Below are 20,283 nucleotides of genomic sequence, written 5' to 3'. Positions count from 1 at the left end.
CAGGGCCATCAGGATTCTTCCATTTACAAAGAATTACTCTCGCAGCTAAAATAAAGCCTGTTAGGACCAAAGCAATTGCACTTTTAGAAACATTAGGTAAACAAGAACTGTCCCCCGATAGGCACAATTGAGCAGAGACAGGGACATGTGTACCCAACCATTCCTGTAGTGTTTGAGTTATTTTCCTCCGAAATGGTTGGCTGGGCAAGCCCACATGGCATGAATAAACGTGCCTTTATGACTGTTACATTTCCATCATAGACTATTTTGAAAAGGTGGTAGAGGAGTAAAATAAAACCGGTGGAGTATCTTGTAATGAGTAAGCTTCGCTCGTGCTTCTCTTGTAAACCATCCCATAGAGGAAATTATTTTAAGCCATGAGTACTTATCTATGTCCACATTCAGATCTCTCTCTCAAACAAGTATCAGACTCTCACTATTGTCATGCATGTTCCTGGATGCCATTTTATAAAACATAGAGGCTGATTGACACTTTTGAGGCAGTTTAAAATATATCTGTACCACATTGTCCTGTTTCTGGGTTTTGGAATAAAGATGCATTGAGCCTCCATCTACTACTCTTAATTGGCTCTTCCCAGTTATCATATCCAGTTATACAGTTGCATGGTCAGTGAGTGCAATTGCTCCAATCTTGCAATTGGCACAAGAACCACTCACACTATTAGAAAGTAAGAAATAATAAATTCTTGAAGCTGATTTGTGTTTGTGGGAATAAAAAGTAAATTGCTTTTCTCTGGGGTTAATAACTGATGAATTGCGCGTCTATCTCTGGGAACCCGTTTGACATAAGTAGATTTATCCAAAACACCATCTTGAATCTGATTAAAGTCACCTCCTAATAATATTTTCCCCTCACCCAAGCCTCCCAAAATACTATTGATTTTATAAGAAATGTTAGGTGCATATATGTTACACAGGTTAACCCTACTCCCATTGATCTTAGCTTCAACACAAATGAGCCTCCCTTCTTTATCCTTATGCTGATTTAATATTTCAAAATTTAGCCTCTTGTGTACCAATATTACAACCCCTCGTTTCTGGCTATTAAAACAGCTGTAAAATATATGGCCTACCCACATACATTAAACTTTCGCTATTTCTTTATCTGTCAAATGCACTTTTTGAGGGCTATGTCTGTCTTTTGAGAATTAAGATAACTGAGACATTTCTTCCTTTTGACGGGGTTTGACAATCCGTTTACATTCCAAGTGATTACTCTGATATTTTTAGCCTTTATACCTTATCACTTGAATATTGACAAGTGCAGGGATTGCAATATAATCTTTAAGAGTCACGAAGGTATAGCATGTGGTATTAGAACTTAAGCATGTGCACCTTAAGAACATAGAAAAATAAAAATAGAACCGTGTGGATAAGCTGACACCGTGGAACTCCCCACCCACAGCCCCCCAAAAAATAAAATATAAAAACAAACAACCATCTCATCCACTCCCACTCTTTATGGTCTGTGAGGTGCAACCAGGGGTCACCTCCACAAACCCCCCCCCCAAATCTCCATAATTGAAATAACACTTTTTACTGTCTTAATCAGCCCTTGTCCACCATTCAACGAACAATACACCACAATACCCTGGAGTTCAAAACAGAATCTAACATACAAATTCTGATAGAAATAATAAGATCACCCGTTGTTGATCACTCACAAAAGGTACCCATAACCCGCTATTGTCCAATTAAAGTCCTGTTCACTTCAGCAATTCTTTACTTGCATAAATCCGACTTCAGGCCTTGTTACTATACAGTCAGGATTAGATGATGGACTCACACACACACACACACAAAAAAACCGAAAAGATTCAGGCATGTGTCCATTGAAGAGCAGTTTCACTTGAACTTGAGCTACTGTCTTTTACCGTCAATAAACTCCATCGCTTTGCGGGGATCCTCGAATAAATTTTCCTGTGTGTCCCATGTGAAATGGAGAACGGCAGGGTATGCCAGTGCGAATCTAACATCCAGCGCATGAAGCTTCCTTCTGACCTCAGTAAATCTTTTCCTCTTCTCCACCACATCTCTGGTAAAATCAGGGAAGAAGGAGATTTGGCAGCCATTCCACGGAATCCCGCCTCCACCATGAGAATGTTGTCTTGCGGCCGCCAGAACCCTCTCCTTTCCCAAAAAGTTTTGAAAGCGCATAACAAAAGGTCTCGGTCGCTGGCCCTCGTTCGGTAGTGGGGCCCAATTCCAAAAATGATAGCCCTCACCAGATCCCTCGGTTTACCGTTCTCCGCCATCTCTTTAACCCCCACCAAGCGTAGATTCACTCGTACATCACGGTTTTCCATGTCTTGCACATTTCTCTTAAGTTCCTCATATTGATGTTCCCTGGCTGCCTTATCCAGCCATTCATTATCTTTTTCCAGATCCATGATGCGTGCATCAGCTCATTCCAGTCATAAAGCGTAGACACATCCCCATTTTAGCCTGAGTAGCTTTTACTGCTTAAACGTCTGCCTGCAGATCTTGTAAGATGCTGCTCACCTGGGCCATTTCACGTATAGTTCTGCAATAGTGTCCATTGCCATGGGTTTGGAAGGGCCGGCGTCCGACATCCACTCATCCTCGGTGGCTAAACTAGTTAGCGTCTCACTGCTAGCTGCACTAGCACAGTCTCGTTATAGTTGACATTGTGTTGTATTTCCAAAAGAAAATCCAGTTGCAACACGCACCTACCACGTGAGATGGCTGTCGTGTAGTGGAAAGTATGGTCTCACTCACGAAAACTTAGGGAAAATGGGTAATTTGTCGGGAGGTCTGCTCCAGGCGGCCATCTCGGTCAGCGGTCCCTCGTGACTCCCTTTACTTCATTATTGTTATTCACATCTTAAGTACTGTGTGTGTGAGAGTGTGTGAGTGAGTGAGTGTGGGTGTGTGGTTGTGTATTCCTCATGTCAGGGGGAAATAAATCTGGTTACACAGTCAGTTGTGAGGACTAGCCAAGATGTATTTTCTGGATTGTAACAACCCAGAATCTTTGTTCAAATCCAACTACAGGTGAAAATTCACTGTATGTGCTTGGTTATCATATGTTTTTCATTCAGTGGGAAAGCTGCACCACATAATGTCGGTCATGACAGGGGTCAGAGGTTCAAGGTTACTTTGTCCTTTGACCCAGGGTTCGCCCAGCATCTTCTCCAGAGTCTTAAGTGCTTGATTTATTTGTAGAATTGTAATAAAATGATAAAACATTGAAAGGAAATTCCCTTCTTCAGAATTGAAAGAAGGGGAATTTATTAAAAAGAAGTGATGATAAAAACAAATGTTGGTCACATAACCAAACAAGCCTAAAAGCATGCCTGTATCAAATGACGAGAGAAATAAAATTAATAGACAGCCCTGATGCAGGTAAGGCTCAGTGGGAGTCTGGTGCTTGTTTCTAGCTCAAACGGTTTGATGACTAGAAGGTAAATTGATCAAATCTTAAATTCAAAATGGTTAGATTGAAGGGGACATTTACATAATCTCAGCTATCCATCCATCCATTAGGACAGACAATGAGGAATTTTAGGATGTGAGATGATGTTCCACATGGAGAGGTGAGAGACTGAAGTCAGATTACAGGCAGTACCACTATTCTCCTGCTTCACTGTGATGGCCAGAGCTGAGAAAAAACAGGACACTGACCCTTCTCCCTCTCCCGGTCTCTCCCTCTCCCTCCTTCTTTCGCTTCCTCTTTCTCTTTTCCTCTTCCTCTATCCCTCTTTCACCACTACCCTCTGGAGGTCCATAATGTAGTTTTAATTTCCCCAAGGCTACCACAGGAAAACAGTTCCTGTGTACATATGGGTGTGTTTGTGTGTGTGTGTGTGTGAGTGAACTATTATTGCCTGCTTGTGACAGCGCGCAGTGCATCTGTGTTTTTGTCTGTATTGCAGTACGTAAGCCCTTTGTTTGTTTGTGTACATTTTGTTGGTATGTGTGTGCATCAAAAATGGGTCTCAATGTTTGTGAGCATGCTTTTCTGCCGATCCGTCTGAGTCTATGCATTGTATGTCTGGCTGATTTTTTTTTTTTATGTGTGTGTATATGCAGTGTATGTGTGTATATTTTCTGCTACCTTCCATGACGTGAGTGGATCTTTCATCATCCTGTTTCCAGACATTGGTGTTGGGTGCTGCTCTCCCTTGCTGCAGCACATCCCAGGGGATTCTGTGTGTAAGTGCATGCACATACATATGTGAGTGTGTGCGACTGGTATTTTGTGGCTCGGGGGGGTTGCTTGTATAGACAAACACATGGGCACGCACACACATACACACACACAGACACACACACTTACACACATACACACACACACACACACACACACTCACAGAGAGAGAAAGAGCTAGGGGCAAGAGATGGGTGGGGGAGTCATTCTCTTGAGAGACAGAAAGTAGGCCTGTGTTGTTGTGTCCAGCTGTACATGTTCAGCCTGTGTGTGTGTCAGTGTACATTTAAGTGTGTGCTCTGTACCAAATGAGACCATTCTTTATATATGCCCACTTCAACATTTTGAGCTCGAATAGATCGGTCATGAACTGGCATTATAGTCTCACTGTAATATTGAGTTTCGATTGAAGGTGTTTTCAGACACATTTGATAGGGACACAAAGCAGCATCCACACGCTGTTCCATTGACTTCCATTGCTTCCAGAAACACAAACTGAGAGTGCTTGTCATAGTGGGTTATTCTCTGAACCAAAAGTATAACAAGAGTCAGTAGAGCAGTGAACAACAGTTTAGTGAACAATTCTGAACTGAAAGTGCGCGATCCAGAGTAGCTGTAGTAGAGAGGAGAGTGGTAGTTAGATCACAGACCAGAGAGGTGAGGCAGAGGGAGTTGGCTGGCTTACGGCTGGAGATCCAGGCGTTGTAAGGCACTAGGTTTTTCTCGGTCAGAGACACAGAGCACAGGTATGAGGTCAGGAGAAAACCGAGCCGAGACTGAATACCACATTCTGTGTTTTAAATTCCAAAGCATTTTATCTTCAGATAGAGTGTCTAATCATGTGGTGGATGAATACAATTTCAAAAGTAAAGTTATAAAATGTTTAATCTTGAATGAATATCATTGAATTTGATGTAACACATTATGTTTTATTGAACGCATCTTTTGCAGGACAGTCTCTATATGCACCTTGAACACGTGGGATAAGTGGGTCTGAAGGACTCTGTTTTCATGTTCAGGCAATGCCCCTCCTTATTTCCAATACTTGACCAGAGAGGGATGTAGCTTTTTCATTTTTATCAGCAGAATATCTGACTCTGCGCATACAGCCACAAAGTCTTCAATGAACATCTGCTGATGCGGTAACACTATCTCTCTCATAGAACATCTTTGACATGTGTGTCTGTGTTTGTGCACGTGACACAAAAACATACCACCATGTTTTTTTGTTTTCATTCCGTGTAGGTGCTGTGGAAAAAAAAGCTTATAATGCTAGGTTGCATTTTACAGTTGATTACATTTTTATCATTAAATTTTGTGATTCCGTCTGTGTTATCTGCATCTCGGATATCAAAGGGCCCTACCTTCAGATTCTTTCTTTAATTGTGCTGTAGCCCAATGGGCACTCCATGCAAACCATGTGATGCAGTCTGATTTTAACCTCATGGTCAGCCCAGTGGTGTTGCCCAGCCAGGTGCCTGTAAAACCTGGTCCAGTGTGGAGAGTGATGTGAAGCAGAATGAAAGCCTTGTGTCGGGACTGTTTGGTTTCTAAACACTCTGCTGGAAGCTCCACACACACACACCTTTTCCCACCTTTTGATGCCTGTTTTAGGCTTATACAGACATAGATGTGTGTTTACTCTATGTGTATGTGTGTTTTATGCATGCTTGGCCAGTAGATATACACCTCTTTGCTGCAGAGTGTGTCCCTGACAGACCACAGTACCAGCTCCTGGCTGCCAAATCTAAGACTTGAACAACTACCTTACCTTTGCAATATTACGGTATGTTTTATTCCTTTTTAACTCTCCCTCTACCTCTGGAACTCAGTGCACTTCTATCACCCTGGGGCAATTCAGGAACATTTCCTGTCTCCTTCAAAGTTCATTAGATCCCTAGTTTTCTTCCCACAGGATATATTGAGATATACGGTGGCCATGCTGCCTGTGAGTGTTTTTTGGTGTTCCAGTTTGTGTCTCCTCTAGCTTATCTTAGCAACTGCTCACAACAGTGCCATGAAATCAAAGACAGACAGTAAGATAGAGGGTGTCCACCTTGAGTGTGCTTGGATCCAGGGTTGAAGCTTCTCTGTTCTGTTCATATGCCACTTTTTTGAGGGAAGAGGGGGATAAAACCTCTGTCTTTGTCGGTCTGTCTTTCTCTTTCTCCTGTATTTATATGGCTTATTGTCATTTAGCTCACTAATTATCTCAATGAACTCATTTAACATGGGTAATAAGCAAACATACAACTAACAAGCACACCCATACTATGAGCACAAGCAAACATCCACACATACTCTTCTGTGAGCCTAACGAGTGGTGATTAGTGGGTCTCTGGCTAGGCGTGGTTAGGCTGTGTAACATCATTCTACACTGTGGGCTCTGCTAATTTTCTTCTCTTTATCTAATTACTCAGGGTGTGCGCAAACACACACATGCACCAGTACAGCACACACACACACACAGACCAGCTGCGTATAACTTTCCTGCAGATATGCAAAGTGACCTCATTATTCCACAGGTATCCATTTATATATTTATATTCTTATCTGTTAATAAACAGCCCATTGTCCTCAGGTTACTGAGGCTGGTTGGTACATCCAACAAGATTGTTTATTACTTTTCCTCCAGAGACGCACAGTGTAAAAACATCTTCTCTCCACATCCATACCTGATGTGGCATGCTGTCACACACACTTACCAGCAAATGAAAACTGTCTTAAAAAGAGTCAGTAATATATACTGTAATAAGACTTTCTCTGGAATGTTGTAGAGTCCAATTCATTGTCCACGAATGCATGATTAAGGCGTAACATGTAGGGAATGACATATAGTTCTGACTGATCATGGTGCTGTTGCTGTGATATGTGGTGCTGTCATTGATTTAAATAGTTGGCTTGTTTAATAGCTGTGGATGCATGATCATGAATGCCGTGGTGTGAATGGCTGCTCTAGCTGTCCTTTATCCAGACAGCAACCTGGTTATATATCGCCATTAAAACACAAAATCTGCATTACATTTTTCTTTTTCTGCACATATACACCATTTTTTCCTGCAGATCCAAACAATGGTTTTCAATCCCAGTTCTTAGGACGCAGAATACTGCTGGTTTTCTATCCTACCAGCTGGCTAATTTCCTGTAATTGCATTCACTGTGCATCCCAGGTGTGATTCAGTCCCTCATTACATGTCTAGAATAAAAATCAGCAGGGCTCTGAGACTCAAGGACTGGTAGAAAACCCATCTCCTGAAACATACTGTATGCTTTGAGGTGAACAGGAATATTATTGTTGATGTTGCTTTCATTGATGCTTTATTTTTCATATCTTCTGCAGTTTGAATGCAGGACGTGATTTAGACTTTTTGCGAGTCTCTTTGGATAACGAAAGAATAATGGGTGTCTATGAGTGAGTGACTGAGTGACTGAGTGAGTGAGTGTAGTTATTCCTGGCATAGGGACAGTCTGTGACTCAGAGATAATGGTTCTCTGTAGAGTGTGTGTGTGTGTGTTTGTTGTGTGTTCATATGTCTCTGACTTACGATAGCTGTATCTTCCTGTTGTGTGTTTCTGTGTGTGTTTTTGTGTGTGGAAGAAAAAGAGACTGCAATTGGATAGTGCACAAATGCTGCTTGCCAAGGACCACTGTCGTACTATTCAGTCAATACCCTAGCACACACACACACACACACACACCCCACTGCCCCCTCAGCACCCAAGGGAGTTGCCTGCTTTCATTAAGTAGGCCTGCTTCTTTTTTCTGGTATGGTTTGGGTCAGAGTGGGTGGTGTAGAAAAGGAGACTAGGAGATGTAAGTGATTTTTGTGAATAATAAGAGAAACATGAGGAAGAAAGATGGAGAGTGAGTGAATGAATGTTTAATTTGTAATGTCCAGCTAGTTTAATGCAGATACACCTGAAAACACTGTTTACATAAAACTGAAGCTTCCACATTTGCAGCTTCGGGTGGATTTAAACGCTTTTCTGTCAAGCTGAAGAACATTTTTCTGTTTCTGTTACAACTATGTGAGTATGAAACTGATTTTACTGTGAACCAAGATGAACTGTAATTCCTGCTCTGTTGCATTGAGAAGTGACTGAAAGCTATTATATGCTTGTGAAGATCTCGTAAACATGAATACAGGTTAATGACAACCGCTGTACTGCCACAAAGTGCTCAACTGTCTGAGTGTCCTCATTTTGGACAAGCTTCCTTTCCATTGTCCACAACATGAGACAGGTGTTCTCAGGACACACAAACTGACACGCACATACACACTGTGGCTTAGCAAGGAGCTCTATTGCCATTGTATGAAAGTGCTAATCATGATTGCTCCTACTAGATACTGTAGCTGTTGCGATCGTCTCTGAGATTATAAGATGACACATACTTATCTTGTCCATGTGTAAGTGGGTAGAGAGGTGGCAGTTAGGGGTACCATGCAGATCCATGTGCAAATAGAAATGTGTTAGCGGTGTTGTACTGAAGTAAACCGACCCAAATGCTGAAACTCAGACTTGGAGACAGGGATTTGTAAAAAGGCAACAATAGATAGTTCAAAAATGTGCAACAGATGAGTCTAGTAGATTCACACCAAGAGCCTGGAGTGTTTACTGAGAGTGAACAGGCCAGGAGAGAGTCCAGTTCCAAACTACTCATGACAACAGACTGACAGGGCAGAGGCTGGAGCATGAGCGTAGGCACCTGGCCACAAGAAGACAGTGGTCAGGAAGGCAGGAAGCAGGCCAAAAAAAATTGCATTATCAGGTAGAGCTCAGGAGTGTCAGTGTTACCACGAAGGTCAATGGACGATTTGGTGAATACTGGGTGGCTGGCGCTTTTATACCGTGTCAGCAGATGGGTCTTGATTGAATAATTAGTACCAGGTGTGCTCTGGAGAGGAGGAGGCTAGACCAGACCCTCCTGCCACACCCTACAGTAACACATATACACAAGACAGACAGGAGACAGAGGGGAAGGAAACACAAAGGCACGATGGGACAAAAGGAGGGGAAACTGTAGATGCAAAATGCCAACATGTTAGCCTCTGCCACCCCTTTATCTTCCTGTGTTCTGACACCCTTAAATCTCTCTCTTCATCCAGCTCACTGATATTGAGGATTGAAGACCAAATGAAAGGATGAGTAGACAAGAAAAAAAAAATATTGAAAGAGAAATGAAGGGAGAGATGAGGACTGAGGGGTGCAAGTTGGAGAGGTTTCATTTGCCCCCTCCCTCTGTTGCTATGACAGCAGGTTGTGTTGGCATGCACTGGAGTTGGCACTGCCCTCACCTCTGGCATCAGGGCACCCTGGGGAGTGTGTGTGTGTGTGTGCGTGTGCGTGTTATGTGTATATGTATGCTTGCTTTTGAAAGGCATGTAAAAAACTATGCCGAAAAAAACAAATCCAGCATTTATTTATTATTTATTTTCTGTTGTGTTGAGACCTCATCACGTGGATTAACAGATAGGGGCCTCCATGCAAAGACTAAAATCTGATAAAGAACAAAAACTAAAGAAATAGCAGCAAAATCCCACCAGCAATATGGCTATGCTGTCACCAAGAATATGAGAATCAATGCACGCTGCTCTACCTCACCTCACTGTGACGTCAAGTTGCTATTGGAGGTGTACCGTTCCTCATCAAATGCTTGTACATTAGTAGCAAAAGCCTGATCTCTAAGTGATGCCGTGTTATAATTAGTGTTTAAGAATAATTTATTAATATTAATACAGTTATTGGTATCACCATCTGTCCTTAATATCAGCCATTAACTACACCTGTTCTTTCCAGTTCCCAGCAGCTAAGTATTTAAAGAATTAAAGTTAGCATGAAAAGTTTTGCATTGTGTGTTGCAACAAATCAACACTTTCAAGTACTAACCAGAAAGAAAAAGGCATTTATAAATGTGTGAGTCTGTATTTTTGCATATGGAAGCGTGGGGGCTGAGTATCAGAAAGGTTCTCCAATCCTAGAATTTAACAGTAAAAAAACATGTAATACAGCAAAAAAAGGTGAAAAATACAAATAAACAATTAGTGTAGATCTAATTACGTGCAGTATACCCAGTTAGTGTACCTCTGGTGTGTGCACATCCGTGTGTGTTTCCATAAATATGTTTACCTTTGTCTGTTTGTGTGACTGTGCACAATGACCAATGTGCATGTGTATGCATGCACATGTGGTGTGTGTGTGTGTGTGTGTGTGTGTGTGTGTGTGTGTGTGTGTGTGTGTGTGTTGTGTCAGCCAAGAGGCCACTTTCTCTCCCTGGCCAGACGGTGCTCTCACCACTGGACAGATGGCCAACACCCTCTCACTCTACTTCACCATCCGTTCATCTATTCCTTCTTCAATCACTCTTTCACTGTGTTGCTCTCCTGCAGCCCACCAAACACCTCAATCCCTCGTTCCCTTCCTCCAAGCATCCCTCTTTCCAATTCCACTCCTCCCATAAATCAGAGTGGCTTCCATGAGCATGCATGCATGAGCATACGTGCACACCTCAGTCTGATTTGTCTCACCTTGACTCAAAACTCAATGTCTTTCTTAAAGTCGTGACTATGCTATTGTTGTTTTTTTGACTTTTTTGTTACTGACCTGACATGATGACATGACACGAGTGAAATGTGTTGGTGGGTTGTGCTCAGTCAGACTTTTTCTAATAACAAAATCACATAAGTTTTTCATAGTTCATAATGTCTATCTAATATATATCATAAATACATTTTCATTTGCTTATACAAGTTAAATAATGTTAGAAGCTGTTAATAGCCAAAACTGAAATGGAGCTTAATCCTTCACGTCTGCTCTTACTGTCCGTCTGTCCCATTCTCGAGTACGTGATACCACAAGAATGCCAAGAGGCAGCTTGGCACAAATGTCCACTCTGACTCAAGGATCAACTGATTAGATTTTGGTGGTTCGTGGTCAACTGTCAAGGTCACTGTGACCTCAAAAATCACATTTTGACCATAACTCAGGAATTCATTTGCTGATTATGACAAAATTTAACCAAAATGTTTAATCGGATAAAATTATGAATGAATGAGTCTGGTGAGTCTTGTGAATCTTGTGCAAAAACAATTTTCTGGCCATTGTTCAACACTATAACAGAGGAACATAAGTCGAGAGTGTGATCATGTTTCACATTTAATTGGAAACTTAATTAGTGGAGTTTGTATCTTCTTGAAGCATCATCATCATATTGAGCTTCAGCAGGTGATAGAGATCGCTGTACTCTTCTGTAAAAATAGTCTTTAAGTGAAGACACATGTTTCTCACTGGAAATTTGAAAGTTTATACTAAACTACCTAAAAAGAAGAAAGGACTAGGAGCATGTAACTTATAAAGACCTGTGTACTCTTCCCTGTCAGGTGGAAGTTTCTCCACTTACTCAGATCGACCACATTTTCATGATGATGAACACAAGTTCAGTCAGAGATCTGACGAAATGCCAGGTGCAAAACAAAAAACTCCAAAAGTGCAAAAATGATATGTGAATATTTGTTCCTTTTGCCTTAATTATGGAAGCACAATTGACTTATTTTTAACTTGACTCTTTAAATTGAAGACACTTGGCTGTTTTAACTGAATGCTTAAAACTTAAAAGTAAAAGATTCACTCTTCCAGGTCAAAACGGTAAGAAGAAAAATATTTTGTTAACACTTACCCTAAATGTTGTAATTAGAGTATTATCAGTGGTAAAACTCTGATCGAGTACAATACGTCTATGCTGAATTTCTATATTTCAAAACAAGAGTAAACTGCAGTATCCATCCTTCTTTTGTTTGCAGGTGTTGCCTTTCCCCTTTTTACTGGCACCCTTTTCTCAATGATCCTCTTTATTCAGGATACATACAGTGCTGGGTGGTTTAGGATTTGTTCCTGAGGTTGGTCTAGTCGATTGGACTATATGTGTGATATTGGATTATTCTCTGAGTGTTGCTGTGAGGTTGAATAATTTAAGACAGATAGCAGTTGTGGCGTGTAAAAAAGAAGAGCAAAAAATGTATTTCCTCCACCTTCCGCATCTGTTGTTCAGTTCTTTCAAGTTTCCCCTCCGAACCTCACTTTCTATCCTCCCTTTGATCCCCTGCACCGGCTCTATGTCGCTCCCTCCTTTCTCTTCCCTCTGGTTCCTCCCTCCTCTCCTGTCTCGTCTCATCTCCTCTCTTCTCCTCTCCTCGCCAGCATCTTCAGTGTCAGTCCTATTGGATCCTCAGCGTTTATAATGTGATAATAAGGTGTGAAAATGGAGACACAATGGAGCAGAGACGACTGGGCCGACACAGCCTTCCACTGGTCCCCTCTCTCACTCTGCCTGTCTTCTACCAGGACACACACATTCACACACACACACACACACACACACACACACACACACACACACACACAGTCAAATGCTGGAGGGTTGTTCCACACACACTTTATATAATTCAGTCAAGTTGCACATATAGCTGGTGCCGATTGATTGTGGGGGTAAAACAAAACAAAATCCCCCCAAAAAAGCAGAAATGAATTGGATGGTGGCAGACATACAAGTAAGGACAATAAATATCCCAATCAGATTTTTGTTTAATCCACTGTAGCAATGTGACGGCAAGATCATGCAGAAAAAACAGGGTCAATGGTCATAACAAAAAGGGATAACAGATAGAGACTCAAAAACAGATCTTGTGGTTTTGTTGTTTAGAATATCAATACACAAGTAATTATTATTTAATAGTCCAGAGAAATTAAATATGACACAGTGCTGATGTCATTCATGGAAGTCTGTATAGTGTAATATAATGATTAGCATTTCTGGAAAACAAAAAGCAAGCATGTGAACATACATTAGCTTTTTAACTTAATTCTATATGTTGTGTGTCTTCTCAGAAGTCCTGGTGTCTGACAGAGAGCTCAAAGATGGTCAGAGGGTGGGTGCTCAGGACAGAGAACAAGAGGAGCATGATGACCGTGATGACCGAGATCATGATGACGACCTAGATGATGAGTCCATCTTCACCTGCGACAACTGTCAACAGGACTTTGACTGCCTGGCTGAGCTCACTGAGCACAGAACCAACCACTGCCCAGCTGGTAAGATATCTCATCTGGACTGTGACTGTGGCTGTGTATTCAAATTGATTAGACTGTTCCACTTGTTAACCTTTTTCACAAAACCATGGGTACAGTACAGCTAAATGTCAGAAATCATGATATGCTGAGGATTCTTTGTCCACTTGGAGTCATGTGTTCTGCGTTCAAAACCGTGGTATCATAATCATGAGGGGTAGTCAGGGGTTTAGTGGTGGATGACATAATATTCTGACTTGTGTCTCAAAGGAAAGGGAAACTCAGCTGTGTATAGTCAGAACAGTGATGTTTAATATTTCCTCACCAAAGGCTGATACAACAAGTGAAGGGATTTTCTTTTTTTAACAGTTCGATCAGTACAGTGCATGTCCTCCTGCAGTTAACAATTGAAGGGATTCCTTTTTTGCATTTGACTTATGAGGAATGAGGTAGAACTGGGTCAGGAATTGAGATCATTTTAAAAAGTACACAAATTTAAATCCTTTAAGTGAAATGGTGACGATGTGCCACTGAAGTGTTTTTATACAGTGTCTGGTATATAATGGTGCTGCATGTTTTTCAGTGGGTAGGATGCTAAGTTAGAGATTCCTGGGTGACTCAGGCCCGTCCCTGTTTCTGAATACTTATAGCTATTGGATAGAGTTGTGTCAGACAGATTTGTGGATGTGGCCATGTGCACACACGTACTTGTACTTCTATCATGACAAAGACACTCTATATTCCCTAGTGTCTTAGCCAAACCTTAGCTATCATAACTATCTATGCAGACTCTTAAAGCCAAGTCTTAAACATTCAAATGGCTGTTTCAAATTGTGAGGGCTGCTCAAAATGTTCCCACTTTCCAAAAAAGTCTTCACTCTGTGGGTCCTCATTCTGTAGCAATACAAGTGTACACACATGTACACTCACACACGCACGCACACACACACACCCACACACACAAAAAGCCGTTATTAGTGCTGGTGTAATTAATGGAGGGGCTGAAAGGAACGCTTCGGGGGCATCTGGTTCCTACAGATTAATTCAAACGCTCACTTAACAAGCCAACACACACACGGACACACAGAAACACACATGCACACACACACACACTTTATTCTTGCTGCAAGAAGAAGACTGCCTCGTAGCGTGTGAGAGTGTGCGTGTGTTTACTTTTGATAGAGGGATGAAGAAATAGGGAGAGGGGGAATGGAGGGCTTTGTTTAAACTGGTAAAGATAGTGTTTCAAGAGACTGCATAATGTAGATGGTAAGACCCTTACCTCAACAACCTCTTTTCACCCTGTTACCTGACATCCAATTCCACTACAGTCATTGGGGCTCTCGTCTTAGGGCTCACATGCAGTCTCAGAGAGATACTTGAAGATGCAATAATACAGGAATGATGTTTGCCTTTATTAGATCTTCTGCAGTGAAGAGCAATAGAAAATATGTGGAGAAATAGAGTGAGATTAAAGGCAACGCAAAGGTCCCTGGCTTGTACAGCGCTATCATGTCATACAGTGTACATCTTAAACACTGGACAATCTTGGTGGCTGGGTGGTCTGTTATAACTGGAATTTACAGGTGTAATTGTGAAAATATAGAAATCATCTTGTGAACAATAGAAATACTCCTGGACAGCACTTAAAAGAGACCTTTCAGCCTCAATGTGACTGTTTTGCTGTACGTTCAGACATAAAGGTTGAAGATGTAACCTACCATATATGCAAAATATGCAATTTCTTTCTTTCTAAAAAAAGGAAAAACCTGCTTGTGTTTTTTAAATTCTTTCTTGCCTTTTTTGTTATTTTTTTAATTTTCCTGATCCACACCTAAACACACACACACACACACACACACACACACGGATAGACAGACGCACACACACACACACGACATGACACACACACGCAGAATCACACCGCCAAAAGCGCAGGGCTGCTGTCAGAGCACGGGATGTGGCCTGTGATTTCAGCACAGGAGTCTGGGGATGACTACATGTTGCTGAGTGAGAAAGCAAAGGGAGGGAGGGAGGGTGAGAGGGAGCACAGAAGAAAGAAATGAAATGAAATGATAAAACATGTTTTTCCCCAGAGAAAGAGTGGTTGAGATTGCAGAGTAATCCCCCAGCTCGGCAGGATGTGTGTGCACTTGCATGCAGGGGTTTGTGTGTGTTCATCTGCTGCATGTCGGTGTGTGTTGTTGGTTGTATATGTGTATTTGTCTGAAGTGTGCCGGAGAGTGTATGTGAGTATGAAGTTAGTGGTGGGACCACAGCTTTCTTGTTAATCTTGAGGAGAGGGCTAAATTAAAACACATGGAATAAAGATTCCTTTTCTCTGGTTGAGAACCCTGGGATTTGATTTGTAGTAGGGCATGGGACAGCACACGCACACAAACAAGAAATGCACAGCCTACTGAGGATAAACACACACCACGCAGATTTAATGTGTTCATTTTGTAGTGTGATGGTGTTTGTGTTTATCTCTGAGCAGAAAGCAAACATTGCTGGGCCAGCACTGATTTGAACACAGATTTGTGGCAGCAGAGTTCACTAATCATGACAGGAGAACTGACAGATTTGTGTATTATGTAGAGTTGCAGTTTTGTGGCCTTTGCATCGTGTTCAAGTGTAGTTTAACAAGGAAAGACGAAAAAGGACATAAGGCAGTTGGCTATAATTGTCTGAAATCCTCATGATTTGTGAGTATTAACAGATCTAATGAATAATATACACCATCAAGTAAATGTACACTGTGAAAAAGTACAAATAAGCACTAGAGGATTTTATTTACTTTGATAAACATGTGTCATAAAAACATGTTTTAATGAGAACTCCAGCCAGACAAACAGCATTCAGTTGTTGCAGAAAATGGAATGAAATGAAGTTGCCTGGACAAAGTCCTCCTTTGTGACACAAATAAGTGTTCATGCAGTACAGCCTGTTGCAATTACACTGAATTGCTGCAACATGAAATTTGAACACTTCTGCCTTGCCAGTTGTCTCAGTTTCTCTTAGGGTAAGTTCTGTAGTTTCCTGTAGACATGTCCACAGCAAGCAATTATTGAATAATATCTGATTTACATCTGTGGGTCCCAGGTGCAGAATTAAGAACCATGTTAGTTATCACTGAATCCTCTGCAGAAAAAGTGCTGGTATCTGTAATGCTAACTATACTGTTGTAGCAGATGGGTCCCAAGTTAGCAGCTAGCTGCGGCTATAACATTGAATGGGTCCCAGGTGCGAGAGTGAAGCACCAAGTAATTCAGTGCCACTCTAGCAGAAGGCCCATAAAGAGGCACCATTAATTTGAATGGATATTGGACAGGCACACACTCACACACACGCAGTGGCACAAATCAATGACACATAAATTTGTGTACATGCACTCAAACATTCATACCCATAGACCCCACACATCTGGTTAATGTAATGCCACATTAATGTGCATGAGCCTGACTGCTCAGCTGGTTTTGTTTGTGCATTTGTGTGTGTGTGTGTGTGTGTGTGTTAACTGATTTAACTGACGCAGTACTTCCTCTCTATCAGTAGTGTTTGATAGAGACTGTGTTGGTCCATTGTATCTGTGTGTATATGTGAAACCTCTGCTTTTAAATATAGATAAAATAATCTGCATGTGTGTGTTGCGGTGTATTGCTAACATTGTGGTGACATAACTCTGTTTACACAGTCATGTGGGGACTTGCCTTCCTTATGGGGACAAAAGGCAAGTCCCCACAATGTAAATCATTAAGTTTTAGCATGTAGACTGGGGTTAAGGATAGGGTAAGATTAGGTTTAGGTTAAGGTTAAGGTTAGGGGTTAGGGTAAGGGTTAGGGTGAGATGGGTAAGGGTTAGGGTTGGCCTCCAGGAAATTAATTTAAGCCTATATAATGTCCCCAAAAATTATGGAAACGCGACTGTGTGTGTGTGTGTTTGCCTGTGTGTGTAAACTGATTTAACTGGCACAGTGCCTACCAGTGTACCTGGTAAATATTCTCTTATGGTAGGATACAATGCCTTTATGCTGAATTTCTTCAATACTTAGCTATACTACAGTATATTTCAAAAGAAGTATAAACTGCAGTAAGAGCCTTATTATTTTGTTTTCTTTTTAGTGCTGCCTGATATTCTGAGGCTCTAGTCAAACTTACTTGCTGAAGTGTATATAGTGTGTAGTGATATCTATATATGTGATGTGTGTCTACAACGTTTAGTATATGTAGGTCTGCATGTGTGTGTACAGTGTGTGCGAGAGACAGAGCAAGAGTGTCGAGGGAGTGTCGGTGGGTCTCAGTAGGAGTCAGAATGTGGAGCAGAGGCTCCCTGAGCAGAGGAGGAGTAGAGAAAAACTCCTACAGATAAAATAGAGAACATTTTCTTGCCTGCTCTGACACGTGAATACACACACACAAACACACACACACAAACAAACACACACACAGGCATACACATCCCATGAGGGAATCCCAAAAGCTATATGACCGGCCACAACATTCCAGGGTTGGGTGAATGTGATCTGCGTAGAGCTTTAAACACACTCACACAGTGTTTTTACACTGCTATGGAGGCCCTGTATTTGTGCAGCCACTGTCCATTTAGTTATACTGTATGTAAAAGCTGTCTGGCACACACACACATCCACTGACGCACACACATGTCAACAGTGTGCACGCACCCATGCTAGGTGTGAGTGAGAAGGAGGAAAAAGGACAAGAGGGCAAGGAGAAATTGTTGAAGATGTCAGTAAAAACCACTTGAGGGGGAAAAGGAAGTGATGAGACGGTAGGCACCAAATAAATGTGGGATCTGTCAGTCAAGGCAGGGGGGCAGAAAGTGGTGCTGCCAGTGGCAAACAGCAAGCCAATAACCCAGCTAGATGCTATGGTGAGATGGTGTTGATGAAAAATTGTGTGCATGTACTGTGCACATGCTTTCTGAAGGTATTTGTGAGCTCTCTGTTAAGTGGGAGGGAGGGGGAGACAGAGGAGGAAATGAGGGAGGAAAAGAAGAGGAGTGGAAAGGAATAATGGGGTTCGGGATGAAGACAGGTAAGGAGGAGGGCTGGAAAGTGGAGGTGAAATGTAAAATGCTCAGGGAGGAAGTGAAAGATGGGAGAAAACAGGAAAGAGGAGAAAAACATGGGGCAGAGAGGGGAGTGTGTCTGTTTGTGCAGGGCCCTTGGGTGACTGGTTTGCCTCCCACGGGACATCTCCCCGCTGCTAAGCTCCTACCGTCTGTCGCAACCCGCTGTCTCACACACACACACACACACGCAGAGAAACACCCTCTTGAGCATAGAGAAACGCACACACACCGCACACACCTCGCTGCGTCTGTCATCAGGATAGCAGCTGAGTCCTGTGAGGCCGAGGCTCTTATTAAAACCACACATCACTTTCTACAAGAGAGTGAGCGAAGGAGAGGTAGGAGGGGTGTAATCTGAAACAAAATTACAGACAGCCTCCTGCACTCTGGCCCGCACTGGCTGTGTGTGTGTGTGTGTGTGTGTGTGTGTGTGTGTGTGTGTGTGTGTGTTTCCAATCCAGTATCTGGTGTTGATTGACAAAATAAATATTGTGCTCTTAGTTGTTTTCTTTATATTCACTTATTTTTGCCCCCCCAGCTCCCATCCTCTTCCTCTATTTCCCTGTCCCTCGCTCTTGCCCTCTTCATCACCATATGCCCCTCTTCCCTCATCCTGCCCCCTTCCCCGCTCCCCACCCCCCTTCCTTCCCTCTGTGTCTCTGTACCCGAGGGTGGCCCAAAGATTCCTGCGCTAAGCTCTTGGCATACATACAAGTGCACAGCGCACACACAGACACAGCTGGCTGCCGCTCAGGTTTTCCAGGGAGAGAGCAGGATCTCGCCACAAGAGGAGAGGGGGATGGCGAGAAGAGAGAAGTAGAAGAAGAAGAAGAAGAACATGCAGAGAGGGAGGGGGAGGGATTGAGGGATGGTCGGGAGGGGGCTAGACAGATAAGGGTTGTTGTGAAGTCGTTTTTCATCACAGGGTTCATTTTTCACTGCAGAGTTCTCCCACTCTGTATATCGCTCTATTTCTCTTTATCTGTCCTCTCCTCCTCCCATTCCCTTCCCTTGATCCCGCTTTGTTTCTCTTTATCTTCCCTTTTTCCTCTATTTTCCCTGTCATCCTTTCTCCCTCCCTCCTCTTTGCCCCACCTCTTTTTCTTTCTCTCTCCCTCTTACCTTAAGTCTTTCCATCCTCTCTCTCTCTCTCCCTTCCTCTCTCTCTCTCTCTCTTTCAGCCTAGTTTCTCCTTTATGAAATATGGATGGGAGCAGTTTTGGGCACGCTGAGAGGTTGGAGGAAGGGAGGGATGGAACTTGGGAAATGGCATGTTTAGGAGGGGGGAGAGAGAGAAAGACAGAGAGGGGAGAAGAGGGAGGGAGCTCGTGTCTCAGCAGACGTGCCTTGTGCATGCACCTAAACACCTCACTGAGCAATCTGTCAACATGTCAGCAACACATGTTTGGTAAAAAAGAGAGAGAGCGGTTGGAAGGCGAGAGGAGAGGTTGAAAAAAATCTCTCCTCATCCAGTGGGAGTAATGGCTCCCACCAGGGCTCTGGAAATGCTTTGAATTCAGCAGATTTCTATTGCGGGGTTCTCCCCCGGGGGTGTCTTTTTACAATGCCTGCATCTCAGAAATTTGAGCCCAAGGACCCCTGGGGGCGTCCTTTCATAATGCTTGAAAATGTAGGGTTATATTGTGTGCTCTTCCCCATGGGGCTTTTATTAATACCTGTATTCACTGCCACTGGAAATTACACAGGCGGCGCTGCAGGGGCCCACGCTCGCTCCAGGAAGGGAGAAAGACTCCACAGGGATGTTTTCTCTCTTCTCCTCTCTTGTCTCTTCCCTTCTTTTTCCCTCCTTCTCTTCTTCCACCCCCTCCTTCCTCTCCTCCTACTTTGACTCTCTTCCATTTTTTCTTACTTAATGCAACAGTGAAAAAGAAGAATTTGCAGGACACAAGAAAGTGTGTGTGTGTGAGTGTGTGTG

General features: G+C 42.6%; 1 protein-coding gene across 1 annotated transcript in view; it reads left to right on the top strand.

Moving 5' to 3' along the window:
* Positions 1 to 20,283, top strand: part of znf423 (zinc finger protein 423) — a 160,323-nt gene that overhangs the window by 31,649 nt on the left and 108,391 nt on the right. The window contains exon 3 of the mRNA XM_041938722.1: positions 13,076 to 13,279. Coding sequence (XP_041794656.1) covers positions 13,076 to 13,279 — 204 coding nt within the window. The remainder of the gene's footprint in view (positions 1 to 13,075; positions 13,280 to 20,283) is intronic.

Source organism: Chelmon rostratus, chromosome 6 (genome assembly GCF_017976325.1).
Source record: "Chelmon rostratus isolate fCheRos1 chromosome 6, fCheRos1.pri, whole genome shotgun sequence".
Classification (NCBI taxonomy): domain Eukaryota; kingdom Metazoa; phylum Chordata; class Actinopteri; order Chaetodontiformes; family Chaetodontidae; genus Chelmon; species Chelmon rostratus.
The sequence above is the reverse complement of the archived record's forward strand: the minus strand, read 5'-3'. Positions and strand labels throughout refer to the sequence as shown.